General features: G+C 33.5%; 1 protein-coding gene across 2 annotated transcripts in view; it reads right to left on the bottom strand.

Annotated features, from left to right (window-relative positions):
* Positions 1 to 15548, bottom strand: part of SLC25A40 (solute carrier family 25 member 40) — a 60025-nt gene that overhangs the window by 5967 nt on the left and 38510 nt on the right. For both annotated transcript variants that reach the window (XM_017851648.1, XM_017851639.1), the window contains exons 6-10: positions 11881 to 11948; positions 9855 to 9979; positions 8954 to 9127; positions 5787 to 5896; positions 3696 to 3777 (exon numbers count right to left, since the gene is read on the bottom strand). In XM_017851648.1, coding sequence (XP_017707137.1) covers positions 3696 to 3777; positions 5787 to 5896; positions 8954 to 9127; positions 9855 to 9979; positions 11881 to 11948 — 559 coding nt within the window. The remainder of the gene's footprint in view (positions 1 to 3695; positions 3778 to 5786; positions 5897 to 8953; positions 9128 to 9854; positions 9980 to 11880; positions 11949 to 15548) is intronic.

Here is a 15548-nt window from a genome sequence, read left to right as displayed (position 1 = left end):
AAAACCACAAGAGATACCAGTCTCCCACACCAGTTAGAATGTTTATCATTTAAGACGGTCAGGGAAACAACAGGTTGTTGGAGGAGGATGTGGGAACACTTGTTACACTGTTGGTGGGATTGTAAACTAGTTCAACCATTTGGAAAACGAGTATTGGCAATTCCTCAACGGATCTAGGAACTAGATGTACTATGACCAGCCTCCGCACTACTGAAGAAAGTCAATGACAAGAACTTTCTAAGTTGGCAATTTTCACTTCATGTTTAAATTATTTCATTTAAATTTTAAAAACTAGTCAAAGAATGGTGATCAAGCAGCAGGTGTTTCTAATCTTGTAGAACTCATGCCCCAAACTAGTTTCTATTTTAACAGGAAGGTGAAATTAAGAGAATAACAAAAAGTATCAACTGAAGGTAAGCCAAGTTCTAGTGGAACCTTAGAAGTGTCTCCTGCCTAACATTTAAACATTAAAGGGCTACTCCTACAGGTAATAAGCAAATTCTTGCATTGTAAAGAAACACTTTTATTATTAAATATTTCAAGCATAGAGAAAATAAATGCTCATTTACTGAACATCCAAATTTACTATATCGTAATAACTCTTACAGATCCAGTTGAAGCCCCCTATATATTCCTCCCCAATTGTATTTTTCCTCCTTCTCAAAGGTAATCACTCTCGTCTTTTTTCATCTTTCTCATGCATTTGTTTAAATGTTTACATCTAAACATATCCAGATGTATACTCTTCTTTGTATACATCTGGAATGTACAGAACAATGTATACTTTTCTTTATCCTCCTTTTAAACTTTATATAAATGGTATCACACTGCACACTGACTTCTGCAATGTGCTTTCAGAATTATCTAGGTTGGTAAGTGCAGCTATATTTTATTCATTTTAATTGCTGCATGGTATTGCATTATATGGCTTATAATGATTTATCCATTTTCCTGTAAAGGGACATTTAGGTGATTTCTAACTTTTTGCTGTTTTTAAAAATCTTGCCTTGGATATCCTTGTACATGTGCAAAAATTTCTCTAGGGCACATATCTAGGAGTGGAACTGATAACTCAGAATGGACTCCTTGCTACTGCCAGATTGTTTTCCAAAGTAGCTGTGTCAAATATTCTTACCATCATGGCATAAAGTTCCCAGTGAGCTACATCCTCCCCAACAGTCTAATTTATATAAAATGTTCTCTCACTGCTGTTCCTTAGGATTACTAAAATTGAACATTTTAAATAAGTTTATTTGGCAAGTATAACCATTTCATAATGAATCATTTCTATTTTAAAATAGAAATATAACAAATATTGAAATACAGAAAAATATTGCCTTAAATATTAAAACCAATGTACTATTTATTAAATCTATTAAACATTTTAATTTTAAAATGTTTAAAATTAAATATTGCTTGAGTAGTGTTTTTCTATAGTTCTATTGTCCAGTTAAGAATAGTGTTTTAAAAATATTAAATGTGTTCAGAGAAGTAGTTTAACTTCTGGAAATAAGTACATTTGGGCCAGGTTTAAACAGCTAAAACCAGAGATTAAATTTTTAAAAATTAATAATATATGACACACTCATAAATTAGGTAAAAGTTATCTCTGTTATAGGATATGGCACTTACTACATGCTAACATGCTTCTGAATGCAGCCTCTGTTCCAGCAGATTATGGGATCTTTGAGGATTTGGGTAATTGTCTCATTTATCTGTATATACCAGCATGGTGCCTGACACAGTATAGGCACTCAGTAATTGACTAATGAATGAAGAATGGAAGAAGTGGTCAAAGTAGGCTGACAGATCATATACTTGCATGGAACTATCATTCTATAGTATGACAGATGCAACACTTCATATTTTCTTTTTTGCTTAGAGAGAAGGGATTTGGTATAGTTGAGCTGTGGAATGAAGGAAGTCACTTCTAAATGGAGCTGAGTTACTTCTTGGGGATAAATAATGTAAATGCAAATAGTAAGTATGGGCTGATTATCACTCAAATTGCAAGTGTAATTTCAACTGAAATATTATCTTAGTAAACCTTTAAGTAACTGGTTCATAGCTGAAGTACACTAACAAATTAAAATTTACAATGATAATCATGGAAAATTAAAACCCAACTCTTAAGATTTTTCCTTTTAGGTTTAAATGAGGAAACATTAATTAGAAAAAACCGGTGATAGGTAAGAGTTAAATCTAATAAAGAAATATGGCTCCCTGGTGCCAGTCTCAATGAAGATATACATCACAATCACTTAGGGATCATTTTCAAAATATACAAGCTAGAGTTCCACCTCAGAGTCATTAAATCAGAGTCTATTGAGGGTGACGTCCAGCTTTAGGTATACTGAATAAGCACCTCAGGTGACTTCAATGATTAGTTACCAACGTAAGTGGCTCCTAAACTTTAGTGTGCATTAGAATCTACCTGTACAGATTCCCATCTTTTCCCTTATCAACCACCATGACCACCACTACCTCAATGCCCCAGTCATTAGCCATTTATGCTAAATTACACCAAAGAGAAACTGGTGAAATCCTACTATATTAAATATTATACTTAAGAGGGGAAATAGAAATTCTGATAAGAAAAGAAGAATGAAACAAAGTAATTTTGAACCGTCAAAGGAGGACAGATAGGGCTTGGGTTTCTAGAAGGCTCATGCCTAAAACAGGGAAGCGGGAGAACCCTAATATAATAAAACTCTGATTACCTCCCAGGTTTTCATTAGCTTCTAATATAAGAGGAGAGTAGGTATTTGACAGGTAAAAAAAAAAAAGGATGTCACCAATATCCATCAGATTCATTTGTAGAGGTCTGTAACCAGCTTCTTTCAACATTATACCTATTTTACCTTTTATGCAAACTATTATAATCATGGGTAGAAGAATTTTTATTTACATTGTAATAGTCTTATCACAAGACTTACATAATTTTGTAATAGATAATTTCCCATGGGTTTGCTACACTTTCTAAAGGGAATAAATAACAGAGGGATCCTAGTAGAAGCAAATAGGAGTACACTTTTGTTCTAGAAGAAATTACAGGTTATGAAGAAATAAAATAGATGGTTTTATGATTAAGTTGGGTTATCCCAGAAATGCAAAGGTATACAGTAAAAAATCTTTAAATGTCATATTACCATGTTAACAAAACCATGGGATCATGTAATAATGAAAAAACATCTGATAACGCTTTCATATACAGATATATATATATACACATACATATATATATATATATACACACACACACACTATCAAAAGAAAAGAAAACAGTTTCCCGGTAATTTCCTATCCTTTATCCTGATTTGTCTAGATTTATCTTATTGGTTTATTTCAAAGACTTATGAAGACAATAAAAATAATAATTTGAAATAGATCTGAAAACAAACTGTAGGAAAAGACATCATAAAACAACTTAGCTTTTAAACGACAAAGATTATTTCTTCTTTATCGCAGGTATGAGACTTAACTGATGGCATTCAAGAAACATTAGACTTTACATTTTCTTAAATTTTTTGTTTTGTTTAGAGATTTTCTAGGTATTCCATTCTAACAGTATATTACTTTCAGTAAAATACACAAAGAATAATGCAGAAGAAAAAAATCTTGTTTTCCTTATTTTAGATATTCCTACAATATCTGGAAGGAAAAACAAAAAAATGCTTTAAATTTATTAAACTTACTTTTATGACTTTCATATGTCCAAAGTTGTGTCTGCTTTTGTGTTTTTACTACATCAAATGGTAAAGTTGCAACAGCTGCAAACTATCAGAAAGTAAAATTAATTTCCATCAACCTTTTAATTTTCCTAAAATATTTTACATTCTTCTAATTAGTACATTATTTAATAAGAATAATAATGAAAATAACAAATTTAAAATGAAATAATATGTGTATCTTTTAAGTTTTCATTAAAGCAAACAGATATGCATTTCTCACTATACTCAAAAGTAAAACTCCTCAGAAAAATTCCCTTACTTTCCCGAGGTCACATAGCTACTAGCTGCAGAGCCACAATTCCAACCAAACCTCTCTGACTCCACTACCAGCATTTACAATTTCTCATGCTCCTTTGTGTTTTATTATTCCTTTACATCACAAGAAGGTACAACACATATGTCAAGGCAAAAATTCTCAAGTATCTAGTAAGCATTTTAAAATTTCCAGCAAATGCTTTTAAAATAGAATAAAAACTTAAATTTGAACAAAGAAAATGAATTTTGAACTTTTAGCTCTATAAACCTTTTAAAATAGATAGTTATGTAAATGTTTACATATTAAAATATAGTTACAATGGTTTACAAATTAGATTTTTTCCTATTAATGATAAAAGCTGGATGCAAATCACATTTCAAATAACTTTTCTCAAAATAATTTACATTTATTTCCACAATGCTTTGAGTTTTTTTAATAACTTAATTCTTTTAAATATGTTATCACAATATTTGATACAACAGCCATACAAGGTTAAAACTGGCATGTATTGTTGCTTCCCAGCTCACATTAGGCCAATATGGTCATAAAATGCCCCTTTAAAATCACTTATATTTTATTTCAACCCAACAATTTGTTGATTTACGTTCTTGAAATCAGCTTCGAAGATTTCAGGTAAGGTAAAATCAACGATTTTTCTCCATCTTCATTATCTATCATGTAGTGGCTACAATGTTACATAAGCCATTTTTGAAACTTTCTAAAATAAGGTGGTTTAGGCTGTTCTGTTTTCTGACAGAAAGCCTGGATATTCACATTCAGATGTTTTTTCTGTTGTAGAGACAAAACATTATTTGAAAACTGTCAAAATGCAGCAATTTTCTAGATCATTTAAAAAATCCTAAAAAAATAGATTTTCTAGGTTACATAGAAATAGTACAATAGAGGACTCTCCTTTGTATTTCTGCAAAACTGGTAAATACCCTAAAGCCATTATTCAACAATACTAATTGCTTTTTTTATTCAATAGGCTTATAATCCACTAGGATTAATTTGAAAGATTTTAGACTGGGAATATTTATATTTAAGTTTTAAAGTCAACTACGTGGCTTCCTTGGCCCAGATTTTCTGATAGATTATTACAATTTTTTTTGCAAGTCTCCATCACTTCACTCTGCTCCTTCACTATTGTTTTTTTGTGGTTCCAGTGTGTTATTGTCTCACTATAAGTTATTACAAATTCATTTTTGGAAATATGTGGGTATAAAAAAAACTATTACCAATGTCAGGGTGATATAAATCTGCATAATGAAAGTCTACTACAGGACTTTCACATCATTCTACAAGGAGGTGTGGAAAAAGATAAACTATTACCCAAAAAATGGTAACTTAAGATTCCTTCCTTCTGACTGTAATTTTGTTCAAATTCTTTTAAAAGTACTTTAGCAGGACAAAATGTTTCCAAAGAAACAGGAATCAGCAGCAGAGGCTAGAAGTGCTTAATGCATATGAGATGACACTGCATGAAATATTACGTAATCAGAGCAAAATTACAAAATGCTCTAAATAATAAAACTCTAAAATATTGTAACTGTAATGATCTAACAAATTCAAAAGTTTCTCAGAAAATGTTTTGCAACATAAAACAAATACAGTATGTTTAAATTATTTTATTTACTAATAATTTGTTTCCTTAAAATAGATGGAAAATATTTAGAAAAACTTTCAAGCAGTGCAGCCAAAGTGGATCTCAATATACATGAGCTGTTATATAATATTTTGTTTTGTTTTAATACAACAATTATTTTTCTGGAATATTAACAACAAAAGAATAAACTTACGGAACCAGACAATGCCCCTGAAGTAAAGTTGATCATAAATGTTGGCTCATATAAACCAGACTTCTCACATAACCACTTCTTTAAAATTTCATAGTTATACCAGTACATTGCTATAAAAACAGAGAATGAAATGAACACACATTTAGAAACAAAATGTGGACTTTAATAAAAGAGTTATGAGGTTATATATTCAGGGGATAGACAAATTCTAACTTTGACACACCTTGCTTTCTGCTTAGACACCCACTAGGGTGGGATTTCTTTATTAAAAGCAAAATTCTCAGTAATATTCTAGCAGTCCTATAAACAAAAAAAAAAAAAACTATGCATCAATGAAGTATGACTATAATTCCAAAGCCTGACAAGGACAACAGTACAAAGGAAAAAAGTAAAGGCCAATCTATTCATGATTATAGGTACAGACTTCCTAAAACAATAATGAAAACAAACTGAAGTCAGAAATATTTCATAAAATATCACACACTATGATTAAGTTGGGTTATCCCAGAAAGGCAAAGGTATACAATAAAAATTAAATGTCATATTACAATGTTAACAAAACCATGGGATCATGTAATGATAATGAAAAAGCATCTGATAAAACTCAATACTCTTTCATTTAAAAGAAACAAGTTTCTTGGAAACCTAGAAGTAAAAGGAAACTTCTTTAATTTGATAAACAACATGCATCAAAACCTATACCAAAATAATTATTAATGGTTAAATGAGATCTATTTTCTTTAAAATGGGAAAACGATGGGGATGTTCATTATTGTCACCATAATTCAAAACTCACTGGGCAGCAAGAAAGAAAGAAAAATTATGATTATAAATGATGATATAAAACAGTTAAATTTACATATATTTTTATATATATCCAAACCAAAACGATAGTAAGACAAAGCAGAATGTATAACAGAGTGTTAAAACATAGCTGGATATAAGCTATAGAAAAAAATCAATTGCAACTGTACCAACTACAAAGAGTTAATTTTAAAAAATTAAAATAGAGCTTTAAAAATAGCTACTAAAAGCTGGGGACAGTGGGGTGTACCTATAACTAAATGTCAGAAAAAAGAGATGAATACAACCTTGATGAAGAAAAATTTGAATCTCTCCTAAAACAACTTCTTAAAGACTTATTATTAACATAAAGAGATGACATTCCTAGGGAAGAAAAATAAAGTGACATCAAGATTTTTCTTAGCCAAGCATGGTGGCACACGCCTTTAGTTCCAGCTACTCAGGAGGTTGATGTGGGAGGATTACTAGAGCCTTGTAGATAGATCAAGGCTACAGTGAGCCGTGATTGTGCCACTGCACTCCAGCCTGGGCAACAGAGTGAGACCCTGCCAAAAAAAAAAAAAAAAAAAAGATTTTTCATAGAGCACTAATAATTCAGTGTGGTATTGGCCTGAAGTCAGAAACATTAACCAGTGAAACAGATCCATGCATACATGCATACATGAAAATGTTATATGACAGAGATGACAATGCAGATCCCTGGAGCAATTATGGTTATTCAATAGATCAGGGACCACAACCCCAGGGCTGAGGATTGGTACTGATCTGTGTCCTGTTAGGAACTGGGCTACACAGCAGGAGGTGAGCGGCGGGTGAGTGAGCATTACCTCCTGAGCTCCACCTCCTGTCAGATCAGCAGTAGCAATATATTCTCATAGAACTCTATTGCTAACTGCACATGTGAGGGATCTAGGTTGCGTGCTCCTTATGAAAATTTAATGCCTGGTGATCTGAGGTAAATTGCTTCGTTCTGAAACCAATCACACACATACACACACACACACATACACACACACACAATTTTTCCAATCATGGAAAAACTGTCTTCCACAAAACCAGTCCCTGGTGCCAAAAAGGTTGGGGATCACTGCAACAGGTGATGTTGGGACAACCAGCTATCCATGTGGGAGGAAAATGAAATTGAAAACCTACTTCAATTTCAAAACCCCAAATCAATTATGAATAAATGAATGCCAATGAAACAGTGCCCAATTTTATTAATAACCAGGGAAATGCAAATTAAAGTGAGATACCACTTTAAATTATTAAACAAAAATTAAGAACTCTGACAATAAAAACGCTGGAAAGGTTGTGAAGCAGCAGAAAATCTCCTACATTGCTGGTAGGTAGGTAGATCATACAATCACTTTAGAAAAGAGTTCTATATTACCTAGTAAAATTTGAAATGTATGTATGTATATGAACCAACAAATCCAATACTGGATAAACTTTCAAAGGTGCACCAAGAAACTGATTAAAAGTTTTCATAGCAGCATTGTCTTAGTTGTTTACTCACATATAAATGAGTAAAACTGAAGAAAACAATTACATATAACACAAGAAGGAATCTTAGGAAAATTTTTTAGTAAAAGGGGATTTTCAAAAATAGGCAAAACTAATATAATGTTTGGCAATAATATGTATGTGGGAAAACTAATTATTTTAATCAAATGAATAGCATTTAATATACTGGTTACCACTGGGGTTGTGACAGTGAAAGAACATATTGTGGTTTCATGATTTTTAGAAGATATAGATATTATCATTCAGAGTTTCTCTCTAGCTAGATAAGTATTTTTTTGGGGTCTTAAAAACTTCTATGACCCACAAGGGAAATGCCACTAGAGTATGTACATTACATAAGTTACTGGTAGATTTGCACTTCTCGCTTTTCATAATTTTCTCCCTTTTCATAATTGAGTAAGTAGTACAATAGCCTACTTGATTTGTAATAGTCTTTTACAGGATAATCATTTAATGGGGAGATGTTTATTTTTAATAACTGAAAAAGTAGGAGCCCATATAATTCCAAAGTGGTCTTATATGGATTCTATCCTTTGATTCGTAGTTGTTTTACTTATCTTACTAAATAATACTAAATGACTTATTTAGAATGTTAAAGGTACTTTGCATTCTCTGAATATGAATACCCACTAATTAATGTATAAAACTAATAACAAGCTTGAATAAAACTATTCATTCAATAAAAGCTTGTAAAGATCTGAGAGCCCAACAATGAAAAGGAGTTTGTGGTCACTACAGAAAATAACTTACCTTTAACGGTAAAGAGTTAAAAATCTAGTAACGGTAATATTTAACAAAGCTACGTAAAATTGAGTAGCTACAAATAAGATAAATCCTACCTGAGAAAGGTACATCTCTAAGAACAGTAGGAGCCCAGCCCTTCCAAAGGGAAATCCAACCATCTTCAGATACTTTCTTGCTGACAAATCGATGCAGTTCCATGTAAGAAAACTTCTTGGACTGCATCTTGGTTCTAATCAATTCTAGTGGACTGATCACAGTTACTGCACCAACTAATACAAACAAGTTTAAAAAAAGAAAGCAAAAAGCCATGTACTATGCAAACACACATACTGTAAAAATTAATATTCATATATTTTATATTTTAAACTTTTATTCTATAATGTCTGAAAACCTTAAAATTAAATATCTAATGATGTCAACATAATTGACACAGATTTTTCCCTTGATAAAAGTATTTCTTAAAAGTCTATTTTCATATATCTTACTTTTTCTGGTTTCAACTCTCTCAACAGCAGTTCCAGAAATGTTGTAATCAACCAGAACTATGAAAACCAAAGCCCATTCCAGTTACTGACCCAATAAATCTCATTCCCATTTAGCAGAGTAAACGTTCTTCTGTATAGAGTCAACTTTCCTTATGATCAAACTCTGAATCCCAAAGTTTATAAGGAAAGTGATTCAGAACTTTGGACCGAATCATGCATGATCCCAGGTGATACCTCAGAAGTTCAGGTGAATCAAAACCAACTCTGATGTCACTCTAAAAACTCTGTCCATGATTTGACCAAGATAGGCTGAGCCCATCTCATTCTGATGGTAATCACTATTCCATATGACTTCTGGAGTATCTATCCTATATTAACAAATTAATATAAACTATAAGGCAAAATATATCATACTAATACTCTATATATTGTACAAATTATCTGTGAATGTCCCAACTTAAACAGAAGCTCTAAACAGAAATCAAAATGAGAATAAAGATTTATTACTTACATCTGGCTACAACTCCAGCAACAATTGGTATGTAGGTTTCATTTTCTCCTAACTTAGATCTCAGAAGAGCACTTAATTGATCATAGCAGGTAAAATAAATAACTGTGGCAGGAACTGCCATCACTCTGTTAGATCACACAAAAAGATTTGTTCAAAATTATCAAAAGATTCCACAGTCTTAACTTAAATTCAAATATTATTATATAAACTAAAAAACCCTTATATTTTGTGTAAGCTAAAACTACAACAAATTGGCCTATGAGATCAATTTTCTTTTATTTTAAAATGGTTAATACTTAACTTAGTAGGCAGTAAAAAGATATAAAGTAGGCATTTGCCATCCAAAAGTTTGCATTCTAGTTGTGAAGACAGTTACAATATATAGCATTAAATAAGTGCTAGCATGGTGGCACATGCCTGTAATACCAGCTACTCAAGTGGCTGAGGAACTAGAATCACTTGAACCTGGGAGGCAGAGGTTGCAATAAGCCAAGATCATGCCACTGCACTCCAGCCTAAGGGACAGAGCAAGACTGTCTCTAAATAAATAAATAAAATAAAAATAAAACAAATAGGAAAAGACAAATTAAGACAGACACTTCATCTCCTTGACTTGTTCTATTTCTGGTCGCCCAGATCTTCTTTCTCATTCATAATTACCATAACATCAGAATCAGCAAAATAAAAAGTACATGAGAAATTATAAAACATTTTTGAACTATAGACCATATATCACTCCTGGTTGTAACTAGACATAAATTATAATTAACATCATCAGAATTACATACACTAATTTTAAGGGAATTCTAATGACATACTATTTTAAAAGAAATTATTAAAAGGGAATTATTAAATTCAAACACAAAGTTGCATGTACTGTCATGTCAATAAATAATAATGCAACAAGAAATGAGTCCATGTTTATGATATAACTAAAGGACATTCACAGACCATAGTCTGGAATGCCTAATCCATATTCTGGAATGCCTAATCTTAATCTTGCTGTTGAGAATTTAGGAGCAGGACTGACTGGTGAGGTATTAGATCTGCCACTAACTTCAAACCTTAAGCATTGTTTAAAATAAATGCCTCAAATTGACTAATTTCCTCCATTAAAAATATAAAGTTCTTGGGAATAAATGAGACAGCAAGAGCCAAGTTATTATTTTAGATTTTTACATTTAATATTAAGAGTTTATCATATTAATTCATGTAATCGCTAGTTAGTAATTAGAATTATCTAGAGAAAGTATACATTTTGCAATATATCATACAGCTTTAGTAAAATGAACAAATAGACATCAAAGTCTTTATTTCTGAACATGAAAAAAATTATCATATGCTTGTGTAGCAAAGACAACACAGCAGGCTTGGTTGCTCAAACCTTGTATAACTTCAGGAGGGCCTATGTGCATGCCTGACGTCCGGACAACTCATGGGAACGTATCCCCTGGAGTATTCCCTATTAGAAGGTTTTTTGGACATCTGAAGCACTAAACCAACTTGTCTAGGTTGATCTGTATTCTGTGATTTATAGTAAACTTCTTTCCTTCTGTGGGTTTAAAGTTTTGCTCATCACAACTGGCCTCAAAGACAGAATGTATCCATACAACCCATGCTCAATAAAAGCCCTACACTCAAAACTCAAATGGGTTTCTCAAGGCAGAAGCACTTTGTATACTTCACAGCTCACTAATAGAAGGATAAGCACATCCTGTGCAATGCCATAAGGGAGGACTTTGGAAGCCCATTTCTGGACAACTCCTGATGTGCCTTTTTCCCTTACCGATTCTGTTTTGTATCCTTTTCCTATAATAAACTGTATCTGTGAATATAACCTCTTCAGGTCCTGCAAGTCTTTCTAGTACATCATTAAACATGCAGGTGGCTGTGAGGCTTAAAAAACAATACCTCAGAAAATGAAAGCATTCTAATATTAAAAATGCAAGACTTTGTCCAACCACGCTGATTATAGGATAAAATAACAACCATTATTTAGTAGAAAAAACATTAAAATTCAACTTACAGGGTAGGAGGAAGGCCACTCCATAGAGATTTAATGCCCTCATTTCGAATGATTTTTAAAAAGGCATCCTAAAATTATAATAGAAAAAAGCAATCAAAATATATCTTTAAACCTGATACACAAAAATTTATAGTGATGATTGGTAATTTGATTCTTTCAGGTATTTACATCTAAAAAAATTAGCTTTTGGATTTATGTATGTCCGTTCTTTTAAAAGAGAATTTTAACACAATTAAAATGAAGCATTTCTGGATGATACTAACTTCTTATAGAATAAAGTCTATATTACTCAGCTCTAGATTGTTCTAAGAGCTTAGACAAAAGCTTTTGAAAAGATTATTATAAGAAAGGAAGGAGAGCAACAGCAGAGAATTGGTTAAACTCTCCTAAGCATGAAATCAGAGAAAATATTAAAATGTGCTATGTGAAATCTTTGGAGAGGAACCTAAAGTAGACAGAGCTTCTATTAACAGACAAACTCTTACAATTTGATAACAAAAAGATAAAGTAATTAAAAATTGGCTAAGGATTTGAATATATATTTCTCCAAAGAATACACACAAATGTCCAATAAGCACATGAAAAACTGTTTGGCTGCATGCAGTGGCTCCGGCCTGTAATCCCAGCACTTTGGAAGGTAGGAGACCCCTTGAGCCCAGGAGTTCAACATCAGCCTGGGCAATATAGTGAGACCTTATCTCTACAAAAAGCTAAAAAATTTGTTGGGCATGGTGACACACTCCTGTGGTGCCAGCTACTTGGGAGGCTGAGGTGGGAGGACTGCTTCAGCCCAGGAGGGAGAGGCTACACTGAGCTGAGATCACACCACTGCACTCCAGCCTGGGCAAGTGAGACCCTGTCTCAAAAAAAAAAAGAAAAGAAAACAAAATAGAAAAGGAAAATGTTCATCATTGATCATTATGAAAATGCAAAGCAAGGCCGGAGGCGGTGGCTCAAGCCTGTAATCCCAGCACTTTGGGAGGCTGAGACGGGCAGATCACAAGGTCAAGAGATCGAGACCATCCTGGCTAACACGGTGAAACCCCGTCTCTCCTAAAAAAAAATACAAAAAACTAGCCAGGCGAGGTGGTGGGCGCCTGTAGTCCCAGCTACTCGGGAGGCTGAGGCAGGAGAATGGCGTGAACCTGGGAGGCGAAGCTTGCAGTGAGCTGAGATCCGGCCACTGCGCTCCAGCCTGGGCTGCGACAGAGCGAGACTCCATCTCAAAAAAAAAAAAAGAAAATGCAAAGCAAAACCACAAATGAGATGTCACTTCATACCTACTAAATAAGCTAAAATTATAAAGACAGACAATAAAAAATACTGGTGAAAATGTGAAGAAACTGGAACCCTCAGATGCTACTGGTGAGAATACAGAATGGTGTAGCCTAGCAGTTTTTCAAAAGGTTAAACATAGTTATCACATGGCTCAGTAATTTCAACTCCAGTTATACTCTGAGAGAAATTAAAACACATATTTACATAAGGTTATAACCAAGAGAAATTAAAACACATGTTCACACAGAAACATGAATGTCCATAGAATTATTCCAAAAAGTAGAAACACCCCAAATGTCTATCAAATGATGAATGGATAAATAAAATGTGACATATTCACATAATATTACTTGGCAATAAAAGAAATAAAATACTGATACATACTACAACATGGATGATTCTTAAAACACTGTGCTAAGTAGAAGACGTTAGTCACAAAGGACTGCATATTTTCCCAGGAAAGGGAACCCTAGTAAGACAGAAAACTTTTGGACAATAACCACTCTACTCTAACCAAACAACAAAGTGAAACTTGTGGCACCACCCAGACCCTTATCAGCAAAGGCTAAGTAGGTAGCCTAGACTTCCATCAATGTAAGGCTGACAGAAGGTCAATAAGGAACCAAGACTTTTACCCCTACCAGGTCAGCAGTAAGGCTCCTTCATCCCTCTGCTAGGGTGGTGTCACAGGAGGAATAGTGGAGAGTCAGTACTTTCACCATCACCCAGCAATGAGGCTACCCCACTACACCGTCAGTGAAAACCATGTAGAAAGCCAGAACTCCCACACACGCTCAACAGTAAAAGAGGTCTTCCCTTACACTGTGCGTCAATAGAGGCTGGGTGGGGAACCTGGACTTCTAACTCTACCCGACAGTAACAAGGTGACATCCTTTCTGCCCCATGGAAGCAATGTCAGAAAAAGACAGCTAAAATAGAATGTTTTAAGTGAGATTAAGAGTTTAATGGAATGCTAATAAATGTTCAAGTAACACAAAGGTAGGAAAAGCAAAACAGAAATAGAAAACAGAACAAAGAGAAAATTAAAAAAATAATAATAGGCTTAAGTCCTAATCTATAATGCATTACAATAGTTAAACTAAGTATACTAATTAAAAGATAAAAACTGACAGAGTGAAGTTAAAACATGACTCAATTTTATGCTATCTAAAAGAAATTCACTTCAATTATAATGTCATAAGCAGGCTGAAAATGGATTGAAACACTCAACACATTAAAGATGTTATTCCCCTCCAAATTAACATACAAGTTGAACGTCATTCCAATAAATACCCTAGCGATATTTTTTTTGGAAATATAAACAGGATCAAGCTAAGATTTATGTGGAAAGACAAAGGAACTTTTGGGATAGCAAAAACAACTTTGAAAAAAAATATAAGGACCAGAGCAGGAGTCTCACGCCTGTATCTCAGCACTTTAGGAGCCCACAGCAGGAGGACTGCTTGAGCCCAGGAGTGTGAGACCAGACTAGGCAACATAATGATACTCTGTCTCCACAAAACATAAATCACAGTGGCACACGCCTATAGTCCCAGCTACTTGGGAGACGCAGGTGGGAGAATCTCAAGGCATGCAGATTGAGGAAGCAGTGAGTCATGATTGCTCCATGGCACTCCAGCCTAGGTGACAGAGCGAGGCCTTGTCTCAGAAAAAAGAAAAGAAATATAAAATAAAGTAAGAGGAATAAGTGAATCTAATTTCAAGACTTACACGTGCAATAATTAAGACTGTGGTATTGACAGAGTGACAGACAGAGATAAATGGAACAGAATAGAAAACTCAGAAATAGACACACCTAATACGCCCCACTGATTTTTGACAAAGGTGCAAAAAGCAACTCAATGGAGGAAATAAAGCCATTTCCACAAATGCAAGTGGACATCCATAGGCAGCAACAACAAACAAACCTCAATCACAGTCTCATGCCCTACATAAAACTAACTCAAAATGGATCAAGGACTTAAATACAATTTTATGAAAAGTCTTCAGAGTGTAACAGTAGACAAAAGTTCTTAGCCTTGACACCAAAAGCATGACCTATAAAAGATATTAATAAATCGAATTTCATAAAATTAAAAGTTTTACTCTGTGAAAGACCATGTTTAAGAGGATGAAAAGACAAACTAGAAGTGGAAAAAAATATTTGCAAACCACACATTCAACAAAAGACTAGTATCTAGAATATATAAATAACTATCAAAATTCAACAGTAAAACTACAAACAATTTTATTAGAAAGGGTCAAAAGACATGAAGAGCCTTTTTACTGAAGAGGGAAATAAGCATATTAAAAGATGCTCACGGCCGGGCATGGTGGCTCAAGCCTGTAATCCCAGCACTTTGGGAGGCCGAGACGGGCGGATCACAAGG

The sequence above is a fragment of the Rhinopithecus bieti genome, unplaced genomic scaffold (genome assembly GCF_001698545.2).
Source record: "Rhinopithecus bieti isolate Rb0 unplaced genomic scaffold, ASM169854v2 scaffold_1558, whole genome shotgun sequence".
NCBI classification, from domain to species: Eukaryota; Metazoa; Chordata; class Mammalia; order Primates; family Cercopithecidae; genus Rhinopithecus; species Rhinopithecus bieti.
Note: the sequence above shows the minus strand (reverse complement) of the source record. Positions and strands in the feature narration are given on the sequence as shown.